Genomic DNA, 11,916 nt, shown 5'->3' with positions numbered 1-11,916 from the left:
CCACCCCCTTTCAGCCCACCTACTTTTCCACTCCTCTATCTCCAGCTCTCTGCTTTCGAAGCTCTGGTCGTACGGCTCGGACTCTGGCTCATCGTCTGGGTCGTGGTACTGGGAGAAGTAGGGGTGGGCCAGGGCCTCAGACGCTGTGATCCGCTTATCAGTGTCCAGAACCAACATCTTCTCTAACAGATCCACCGCTAGAGGGAGAGAAAGGGAGAGGGAGTGTGTCTGTTTAGACAGTGTGAGTGAACATTCCATTACACAGACTAAAACATTATTACTTAGTGGGTAGCACCAAAAGAGGGAGAGTGTCAATTAAATGGTCTGTTAAACAGTGTGTGTGTGTATGAACGTTACACTAGACAGACTTGCCCATTATTACCTAGTGGGTTAGCGCCAACGAACACATCAGCAAAGTTCCTCTTGAGCATCTGGGGAAGGGAGTTGATGTAGTTTCTGGCCTGTTAAAGATACACACAGAACGGCTCAAGATACTCTCACACATTCCACTCAAACACAGCTCAAACACACTGGATAGGGAACACACAGTTGACTTCAACACTTCAACTGTTTCTGAAATCAAGTGATCCCACAGGTCGGCAGTGAAGATGGCTTTCTGTACACTTATGGCCAAAACGTGATCAGAATGCGTAAATCATGCACTGATGCCAATGGGAGACGGAAATGTCAGTTATGTGCCCAATGGATGTACAGGTAGCTGCCAAAGTAAAGGAAACACTTGAGTAAATGAGGGATACAAAGTATATTGAAAGCAGGTGCTTCCACACAGGTGTGGTTCCTGAGTTAATTAAGCAATTAACATCCCATCATGCTTAGGGTCATGTATAAAAATTGGCTACCATGTCTAGAAGAAGAGATCTCAGTGACTTTGAAAGAGGGGTCTCAAAGGAGTATAGATGGTTTAAAGGGTGTGTGTGTGTGTGTCTCAGCCACCAGATCTCAACCCAGTTCAACACTTATGGGAGATTCTGGAGCGGCGCCTGAGACAGCGTTTTCCACCACCGTCAACAAAACACCAAATTATGGAATTTCTTGTGGAAGAATGGTGTCGCATCCCTCCAATTGAGTTCCAGACACTTGTAAAATATATACCAAGGTGCATTGAAGCTGTTCTGGTGGTTCGTGGCCCAACGCCCTATTAAGACACTTGGTGTTGGTGTTTCCTTTAATTTGGCAGTTACCTGTATGTATTAAGCGTCTCAAGAGTAGGAGTGCTGATTTATGAATGAATAGGAGTACATGGACAGGGGGGACCTGACCCTGGATCAGCACGCCTACTCTGAAGTTAGGATTCCCATAGAGCACAACTAAAGGGTTATGAGGAATCCTGTCACAGTCTGGCACGGTAGCTATGTTTGGAAGAGAAGCACTGCACACAAAAACCAAAACACATCATTTAAGATCAGAACTCTGAGGGGCAAGGCCAGAGACAGCAGTGAGGAATTAGGGCTTGCAAAGCACTCTGGGATGTGGTGAGATTACATCAGAGACAAAAAGCAGACTGGTGTCAGAGAGACGGGAGGAGGGTGGGAAGAGCTCTGTAGAGTGTAACAAAATTCTACGTGGCATATTGTCATCAAACAACAAACAAACAAAACAGAGGAAAAAGGGCACTGATTGTCATTGGTTGATGTTGTGGCTCCAATTCTGTCTCTGCCTGGTTTCCGTGGACACAGAGAGCGATATCAAATCAAAGTTTATTTGTCACATAACAGAATACAACGGGTGTAAACCATACAGTGAAATGCTTACGTACAAGCTCTTCCTCAACAATAAAGAGTTCAAAATCAGAGGTGTGAAAAATAAATAGGATCTTAAAGACATGCTCCAGAGTTTTTAAAATTGACCTCAATTAGCCACGAAATCCCTAGTTTGAATGAGACTGTTTTCTGGAATCTGTGTGGCGCCATTTTGCCTACATATCCCCCCACATGGGCCAGCCCCCTAGCAATTTGAGTTTCAGCCAATGAGCTTCAGCCCTTCGCCATCTGAGTGACAGCTAGCAAGACGCACACACAGCAGCGCGAGAGAGAGAGTGAGCATTGACTTGGTGCACATAAAGTGCCTATAGAAAATCTACACCCCCTTGAACTTTTTTCACATGTATTGCGTTACAAAAGGGGGATTGAAATAGATTTAATTGTAATTTTTTGTCATTGATCTACACAAAATACTCCATAATGAAATGCTACACATTTCTACAAATTAAATAACTAAAATATAGTTTTGTTTAGGCAAGCCTAAATTAGTTCGGAAGTTACAATTGGCTTAACAAATCACATAAATTATAGAGGGGTTGACATGATTTTTGAATGACTACCCCTTCCTCTGTCACATACAACATCTGTAAGGTCCCTCAGTCAAGTATTGAATTTCAAGCACAGATTCAACTACAAAGACCAGGGAGCTTTTTGAAAGCCTCACAAAGAAGGGCAGCGATTGGTAGATGGACAACAATAGCAAATCAGACATTTAATATCTCTTTAAGCATGGTCAAGTTAATAATTATGCTGTGGATTATGTATTAAGCCACCCAGACACATCAAAGATGCAGTCGTCCTTCTGAACTGAGCTGCAGGACATTAAGGAAACTGCTTAGGGATGTCACCATGAGGCCATTGGTGTTTTTTTTAAACAGCTACAGAGTTCAATGGCTGTGATAGGAGAAAACTGAGAATGGCTCAACATTGTAGTGTCTCCAGAATAATGACAATGACAGAGTAAAAAGAAGAATAGAAATATAATGAATAAAAATATTCCAAAACATGCATATGTATGCAACAAGGAACTAAAGTAATACTGCAACAAAAAAAAATGTTTTGTCCTAAATGCAAAGCCTTATGTTTGGGGCAAATCCAACACAACACATCACTGAGTAACTGCCTACTTATTTTCAAGCATGGAGGTGGCTGCATCATGGCATGGGTATGCTTGACATCGGCAAAGACTGGGGAGTTTTTCAGGAAGAAAATAAACAGGCACCAGCAAAATCCTAGAGAAAAACCTGCTTCAGTCTGCTTTACACCAGACACTGGGAGATGAATACACCAGGACAATAACCTACAACACAAAGCCAAATCTACACTGGAGTTGCTTACCAAGAAGACAGTGAATGTTCCTGAGTGGCCGAGTTACAGTTTTGACTTAAATCTGCTTGAAAATTTATGGCAAGACTTGAAGAATTTTGAAAAGAATAATTGGCAAATATTGCACAATACAGGCGTGCAAAGCTCTTATGAGACTTACCCAAGAATACTTATCTAATTTTTTGTTTTATTTTTCATGAATCTTTTTTTTGGGGGGATCTATTTTACTTCCACTTTGACAGAGTATTTTGTGTAGATCGTTGACAAAAAATTACAATTAAATACATTTTCATCCCACTTTGTAAGACAATAAAATGTGAATAAATCCAAGGGGGGTGTAGACTTTCTATAGGCACTGTATGTGCACATATGTGACGTAGTACGCCATTTCCGGGGACCACTGTTGGCTCGTGAGCGCTACTTTCAAAACTACTGGCTAAACTGTATACAAAAGTACTGGAGAATCTCTTTTAAGAAAGGCATGGAAACAACATGGGACTTGTGGGAAGGCCTGTTGCAGCCTGGAGGAACTGGAGGGACCTGGGAAGGACATATCGTAGTGCCTCACCTCGTGGCTGGGCATCCGGCTAATGAGACAGGCCGGGGGCGTTCCTGTCAGCCTCATGATCTGCTGCAGCTGGTTGATATCTTTCAGGCTCAGGGTCAAGGGTCATAGGTCGTACTGTCACACAGGTAACATGTCAAAGTGTCCTTAAACTAAATACTGAATACATTTGTTCCTCTTTTTGGGTGTGTGTGTGTGTGTGTGTGTGGGGCGGGGGGGTAGAGAAGAAGATGAGGTGATGAGAGGAAATGTAGGGAGAGGAGAGAGGGAGGTAGAGAGAACTGCCATGCTGTACTATTGAATAGAGACAACATGCTTTTAGATCACAGCCAGCAGAGAAACGTGTCAGAGGAACAGATGAACTCAGATCGACAAGAGGGAATCAAGAGCATTACAGAGCAGCTCTACTCAATGAAACTACTAGATGGTTCTCTTTGCTTCTCTTAAAAAGACACACTATGGAAGTTTAGCTGCTAATTGGTTACCTTAAATATTGGCTTTAAGAATACAAGAATATTGACTGAGAGCAGCCTATGTATCTGGGAGCTGGAAGTACACAGGGAGCTGTGGTGTTGACTTACAGTTAGAGTTACAGTTACAGTGAGTGGCCATATAAGGGCAGGACAGGAAGTAGAGAGTATAGTAGTTTAGGAGGTTGCCATAGTAACGCAGAGGCACAACCAAAGCGCAGGCAGGCGGGTGGGCGTGGGCGGAGCAGAATGTGGCGGAACACTCACAGACTCAGGTTCCGGGGTTCCCATGAGGAGCATTATAAGCTTCAACTGATCAGTATCTATACTACACAAACATAAAGGGAAACCGAGGGATGGGATGGATGAATGGAAAGAGGGGGGAAGAGAAGGAGAGAGAGAGAGAAGGAGAAGTGAGATAAGACTTGAGGACAGTTCTCAAAACTTTCTCAATGTTCTCAAAAAGTCTGTTCTCTAATCCAGTGTGTAGGATGTAAATGCGCACTTCAACAGGGTGTTGGGCAGGGATGGACAATAATTCTGTCTCGAGGGCCACATCGGGATATAACAATTCTGCGGAGGGCCGCACATAGTTTTTTTCTTACCGATTAGTTTGTCAAAAGCAATTTGTGGGCCAGAAAAAGGCAGTTATTGCAAAATGTATAGGCCCATTATAATTTACACATACCTCCTATCTAGTTTTAGACGTTAAAGAGTGGGCTGAAGTTGTATATATATATTTTTTTACCCCCTCTCATAGCTGCAACTCCCCAACGGGCTCAGGAGGCGAAGGTCGAGTCATGCGTCCTCCGAAACATGACCCGCATAACCGCACTTCTTAACACCTGCCCGCTTAACCCGGAAGCCAGCCACACCAATGTGTCGGAGGAAACACTGTTCAACTGACGACCGAAGTCAGCCTACAGGCGCCCGGCCCGCCACAAGGAGTCGCTAGAGCTCGATGAGCCAAGTAAAGCCCCCCCCCCCCGGCCAAATCCTCCCGTAACCCAGACGACGCTGGGTCAATTGTGCACCGCCCTATGGGACTCCCGTTTACGGCCGGTTGTGATACAGCCCGGGATCGAACCCGGGTCTGTAGTGACGCCTCTAGCACTGCGATGCAGTGCCTTAGGGCAGAATTGTTAAAAAATTATAATAATAATAATTTCTCAAAACAATTAAACCTCTGGCTCGCGGGCAGGATCCATATGTTACCCACCCCTGATGTAGGGGATAAGGGTCAATATTGAATTGGTCCATTATAACTTTTCTCTGTCACCATGATGACAGTGAAAGGATACGGTCGGTGCCGGGGAATAACGTCCGTCCAGTGAGCAGCTCTGCCATGATGCAGCCCACTGACCAGATGTCCACTACAACAACAAAAACAATGTTACCATTAATTCCTGTAGTTGTCAATTTTCTTGTATGTGTGTGTGTACTAGGTGAGTGTGTACCAGGTGTGTGTTGTACCTGTCATGTAGTGATAGTTATAAACTCAGTAAAAAAAGAAACATCCCTTTTTCAGGACCCTGTTTTTCAAAGATAATTCGTAAAAATCCTAATAACTTCACAAATCTTAATTGTAAAGGGTTTAAACACTGTTTCCCATGCTTGTTCAATGAACCATAAACAATTAATGAACATGCACCTGTGGAACGGTCGTTAAGACACTAACAGCTTACAGACGGTAGGCAATTAAGGTCACAGTTATGAAAACTTAGGACACTAAAGAGGCCTTTCTACTGACTCTGAAAAACACCAAAAGAAAGATGCCCAGGGTCCCTGCTCATCTGCGTGAACGTGCCTTAGGCATGCTATAAGGAGGCATGAGGACTGCAGATGTGGCCAGGGCAATAAATTGCAATGTCCGTACTGTGAGACGCCTAAGACAGCGCTACAGGGAGATAGGACTGACAGCTGATCGTCCTCATAGTGGCAGACCACGTGTAACAACATCTGCACAGGATCGGTACATCCGAACATCACACCTGCGGGACAGGTACAGGATGGCAACAACAACTGCCCGAGTTACACCAGGAACGCACAATCCCTCCATCAGTGCTCAGACTATCCGCAATAGGCTGAGAGAGGCTGGACTGAGGGCTTGTAGGCCTGTTGTAAGGCAGGTCCTCACCAGACATCACCGGCAACAACGTCGCCTATGGGCACAAACCCACCGTCGCTGGACCAGACAGGACTGGCAAAAAGTGCTCTTCACTGACGAGTCACGGTTTTGTCTCAACAGGGGTGATGGTCGGATTCGCGTTTATCGTCGAAGGAATGAGCGTTACACCGAGGCCTGTACTCTGGAGCGGGATCGATTTGGAGGTGGAGGGTCCGTCATGGTCTGGGGCGGTGTGTCACAGCATCATCGGACTGAGCTTGTTGTCATTGCAGGCAATCTCAACGCTGTGCATTACAGGGAAGACGTCCTCCTCCCTCATGTGGTACCTCATCCTGACATGACCCTCCAGCATGACAATGCCACCAGCCATACTGCTCGTTCTGTGTGTGATTTCCTGCAAGACAGGAATGTCAGTGTTCTGCCATGGCCAGCGAAGAGCCCGGATCTCAATCCCATTGAGCACGTCTGGGACCTGTTGGATCGGAGGGTGAGGGCTAGAGCCATTCCCTCCAGAAATGTCTGGGAACTTGCAGGTGCCTTGGTGGAAGAGTTGGGTAACATCTCACAGCAAGAACTGGCAAATCTGGTGCAGTCCATGAGGAGGAGATGCACTGCAGTACTTAATGCAGCTGGTGGCCACACCAGATACTGACTGTTACTTTTGATTTTTTCATCCCCTTTGTTCAAGGACACATTATTCTATTTCTGTTAGTCACATGTCTGTGGAACTTGTTCAGTTTATGTCTCTGTTGTTGAATCTTGTTATGTTCATACAAATATTTACACATGTTAAGTTTGCTGAAAATAAACGCAATTGACAGTGAGAGGACATTTCTTTTTTTGCTGAGTTTAGTATATCATTACCTGTCCTGTTGTAGTGATAGTTATAGTATATAATTACCTGTCCTATTGTAGTGATAGTATATCATTACCTGTCCTGTTGTAGTGATAGTTATAGTATATCATTACCTGTCCTGTTGTAGTGATAGTTATAGTATATCATTACCTGTCCTGTTGTAGTGATAGTTATAGTATATCATTACCTGTCCTGTTGTAGTGATAGTTATAGTATATCATTACCTGTCCTGTTGTAGTGATAGTTATAGTATATCATTACCTGTCATGTTGTAATGCATCCAGTTAAGCATGATCTCTGGGGCGCGGTACCACCTGGTCGCTACATAACCCGTCATCTCATCATCAGTGTGTCTTGCCAAACCAAAGTCCAGGATCTGATGGATAGATGAAGAGATAGGGGTGTGTGTGTTGTTTATGCGTGGGGGTATGGGGAGATAGAGTTAGCTATAAACAAACTCCACAGTAGATTACATCCTACGCTTTCTAACCTCGTGTGGGTGGAGGGTATTAAAGCCACTCTAATAATTATTATAATGATGATGATGATGAACACACAGTACTGTAAACAGTCAAACAGATACAGCAAAATAATATATATATCTAACAAGAACTATAACGGGTGGTGCTGCAAATTGTGTTATTACATGTTTTCTGTTGTTGATCTGAATGTTGGCGACTGTCAGGCGTTGATAATATATTTTAAAAGACAACTACAGTGACATCTCTTTCTAGCTGGAGAGGAGCTGATCAGAGCAGTTGAAAATAATAATCTTAATTTGACCCTGCTTCTCACAGCATGAATATAATACTGCAGCAACAGGACATTTGAATTATTATGTGGATTATAATTAATGGACATTGTTGTAGGGGTTGATACCTTTTTCGTTAGGGCAAATCAAGTCAGAAATGTTAAAGTGGAAATTACAAACTTTAGAAGCCTTTTTAAACCTTGAATACACTACAACAGAGTGATCAGATGAAGATAGCAGATATATTGGCACTAAGGAGGGTATAGTAGGCAAATTGTATTTTCTTACCTTGAGCTCACAGTCCTCATTCACTGCCAGATTACTGGGCTTCAGATCCTGTGGAGAGGGAGGGAGGGAGAAGAGTGAGAGGGAGGGAGGCAGAAGAGGGAGGGAGGGAGGGAGGGAGGGAGGGAGGGAGAAGCGAGAGGGAGGGAGGGAGAAGAGAGAGGGAGGAGAAGAGAGAGTGGGAGGGAGGGAGAAGAGAGAGGGGGGAGAAGAGAGAGGGAGGGAGTGAGGGAGAAGAGAGAGGGAGGGAGGGAGGGAGAAGAGAGAGGGAGGGAGGGAGAAGAGAGAGGGAGGGAGGGAGAAGAGAGAGGGAGGGAGGGAGAAGAGAGAGGGAGGGAGAAGAGAGAGGGAGGGAGGGAGGGAGGGAGAAGAGGGAGGGAGGGAGAAGAGGGAGGGAGGGAGGGAGGGGAGAGAGAGGGGGGGAGTAGAGAGAGAGGGAGGGAGTAGAGAGAGAGGGAGGGAGTAGAGAGAGAGGGAAGGAGTAGAGAGATGAGGGAGGGAGGGAGGCAGGGGAGCGTGAGGGAGGGAGAAGAGAGAGAGGGACAGAGGGGAAAATAAGGAAGGTGTTGAGTAGTATTGCCATCCTCCACCCCCCATGCAAGCATCTTGATTTAAATATGAAATGTAAATATGATGTTACTTACTCTGTGGATGATGTCTGCTGAATGGATATACTGCAAAACAAAACAACAATTAAGAACACTCCATACCTATGGAACCTTTACCTGCTGCAGCTATGGAAAACACATGCACAGACAGACAGACACACAGACCGACAAAGACAGACACACAGACCCAGACAGACAGACCCAGACAGACAGAGACACCTACCTTGAGTCCCCTGAGGATCTGGTATATGAGGAACTGCACGTGGTCGTCTGTCAGCTTCTGACACTTCACTATGTTGTTGAGGTCCGCCCCCATCAGGTGGGTCACCAGGTACCTGTCAATCAAATCCCCCCCAAAAAGAGGAAGACAGGTTGTTACCATGGCAACACGACAACGGTCGAGCAAGAGAGAGAGTCTCCTCTGCCAGCACTACAAATTTCAAGCCATAAACACTGTTAAGTGCTTTACAGATCCTTTAGGGTGAACCAGGGAGAGTTGTGTGTGACAGGTATCATATCCTAGCCCAATATGAAGTGAAGGTTATTGCGTCAGTATTCTGCACACACACTGGCAGCCACGGAGAGAGTGGAATGCTTGTTACCATGGAAATAAGGAATAATGTGTGCACGTGGTAACCCTGCATGTTCCTTAGTGAGACGAACCACACGACAAACCATATGAAATATAGATCTGCAGAAATAGGTTTGTTTAAATAAACCATCATATCACACGTGCATGTGTGTATGTGTGTGTGTGTGTGTGTGTGTGTGTGTGTGTGTGTGTGTGTGTGTGTGTGTGTGTGTGTGTGTGTGTGTGTGTGTGTGTGTGTGTGTGTGTCCGCGCATGTGTTCTGCTAGGCAACTTCAACTCCAAGAGCTATATGAACTGCCAGAGAGGGGGGGGGTAGACGTGGAGGAAAGAGAAAGAAAGAGATTACTCACACGTCGTTGAACTCCTCTAGGCTGGTGGCGGGCGTAAAAACATCCAACAGACCAATCACCTAACAGAGAGAGAAGGTCAAAGGTTACACAACGTTCTACACACAACAGACACGACTCACACTAGAGACAAAACATTGGCCGTGTCCGAATACCCGTACTTGTGTTCTAAATAGTAGGCTGATTGGTTTAATGCGAAAATATAACGTTTTATACTATGTGACATTTCTAAAATGTAGTATGATTTAAATGCCAGGATGTCATACTCATAGCTACATGTTATTGAGGAAGAGATTAGTCTTTTCCGACCTCCGTGTATTTGACAATAGCTGATAACCACAGAATGGCACCAGCTGTAGCAAAATAAATTAATGTTGGGAAACAAAGCAATTACACAATTGATGACGCATTCTCAGTATGGGTGAGCCTAGTATGTTGATATGCGTTGCTTACTGCATACATAAAAAAAGAGAAAAACCTTGGTCGACCTAGTCTTCTGTTCTTTCGACCAAAAACATTTTTCCCTAAATAGACCCATCCTATGTGTTTTTAATAAAATCAACTATATGTAGGCTACTGAGCTTGTCTGATGCTTTAAGCACTGTGATTAAATAATGAAGTCACACAAATTACTTGAGGGAGCCAGAGGTATGCGGGTGAGAGCATTTGTGTCCAAACCGTTACAGTGTGGAAATTGTAAAGGATATGGTCACGTGTCAAATGTTTGCAGACGGGAGAAGTATAGTATTGAAGAATCTGTCAATGGAAAATGTGGTGGGGATCATACTCCGGACTTCCCTGAGTGCCCTGTTAGGGTGAAGGAGGTCGAGGTGTCAAGGATCAGGGCTGCGCAGCAGATCTAATATGTGGAGGTGGTGAAGAGAGTCGAAGGAGGAAGATGCAACATTGTTGAAGATATGGCGGTGGATGCATTGCAACCAGTTGCTAGTGTTTTAAGTCAAATCGAGTGATCTGGATACACTCATTGTGAAGAAAGTGGATTTTGTGGCATTTATAGCCACAGTTATTAAATTGTCCTGCACAAGTGTCTAAGAAGTCCAAAAAGCTGGACATCATTACATCTGCAGCCGATACGTTTTTTGGGCTCAAAGACTTCACTGCCAGGACTATTGTCGCTAGGAAATGTCCCGCCCTCACAGGAGTGTATTGAGCCTGTGTAGGGACCTGATTATAATGAGTTTTTTACAGAAAAGCAGGTTGATTTTGTTTAGTTAATTTCTTTTTTTATATTTTGTATGATAGATTTATTTTTTACCCACATTATTTCATTTTTTTGGGATCCTTTTTATTCACCCGCACAGTAGGTGGCGGAATGCACATCAAATTGTTGCGAACGCCATTATACCATAGAAGAAGAAGACGGTAACCTTTTCCTTTTGGAATGCCATTTCTACCGATCTGCTTGCCAGTTAGGATTTTTTTTACGCACATTTTAGTGGAAAAGTTTCATTTAATTGATAATAAAGTATTTGTATCTCAATCATTATGATGTGGTTAATCAAAATTCTAAAAGTAACTTCTATTGCCAACTATGTAAAAATATCCTACATAAAGGCAACAAATAAAAACATTGCAGCCTGCAGGTAGAAAATATCCTGATAAAAAATTAATTGCAAACTTGCAACATTGTATAAAATATTCTGGGCCCTCGGTTTCCCGCTGGCCAGACAGACACAGCTGTAGGATAAGAAGTAATCAGGTAGGCCTATTTTATGACGTTTCCACCGGGTCAGAGCATGACATTATTTTCTCCCTTTCACGCTGAGAGGTTATCGAAAGGTAGAGAGCTGGAAAGATTTTTCAAATAGGCTACGTTGAGGAACTATTGTCATTCTCAATGGATGTAAAAACAGACTTCATTTACTCGCTGTTTGAGGTGAAGAAAAAAATTACTTTGAGAAGTTAAGACAATCAATCAGAAATCCTATCAGATCCTCAAATGGGCACATTTCTAGGCCTACATTTGCACACAGGCCAGGTAGCCTAGGCCTACTTCTACATTGCTGTTTGGGGTTTTAGGCTGGGTTTCTGTATTGCACTTTGTGACATCTGCTGATGTAAAAAGGGCTTTATAAATACATTTGATTGATTGACTTCTATGTATAATGAGGTCCTTAACATTGACAGGAGCACTACAAACAACAAAAGACAATGAACAAATTAACAAAACTCGTAAATGGAAAGAA

The 11,916-nt window shown here is 43.8% G+C and overlaps 1 protein-coding gene across 1 annotated transcript in view; it reads right to left on the bottom strand.

The window, feature by feature from the left end:
• LOC121574773 (mitogen-activated protein kinase 14A) overlaps positions 1-11,916 on the bottom strand; it is a 29,742-nt gene that overhangs the window by 3,007 nt on the left and 14,819 nt on the right. The window contains exons 3-11 of the mRNA XM_041887339.2: positions 9,713-9,771; positions 8,994-9,105; positions 8,807-8,836; positions 8,166-8,213; positions 7,388-7,502; positions 5,444-5,515; positions 3,676-3,755; positions 383-461; positions 24-197 (exon numbers count right to left, since the gene is read on the bottom strand). Coding sequence (XP_041743273.1) covers positions 24-197; positions 383-461; positions 3,676-3,755; positions 5,444-5,515; positions 7,388-7,502; positions 8,166-8,213; positions 8,807-8,836; positions 8,994-9,105; positions 9,713-9,771 — 769 coding nt within the window. The remainder of the gene's footprint in view (positions 1-23; positions 198-382; positions 462-3,675; positions 3,756-5,443; positions 5,516-7,387; positions 7,503-8,165; positions 8,214-8,806; positions 8,837-8,993; positions 9,106-9,712; positions 9,772-11,916) is intronic.

Source organism: Coregonus clupeaformis, chromosome 10 (assembly GCF_020615455.1).
Source record: "Coregonus clupeaformis isolate EN_2021a chromosome 10, ASM2061545v1, whole genome shotgun sequence".
In the NCBI taxonomy this organism is placed as follows: Eukaryota; Metazoa; Chordata; class Actinopteri; order Salmoniformes; family Salmonidae; genus Coregonus; species Coregonus clupeaformis.
This window is presented reverse-complemented; position numbering and strand designations above follow the sequence as displayed.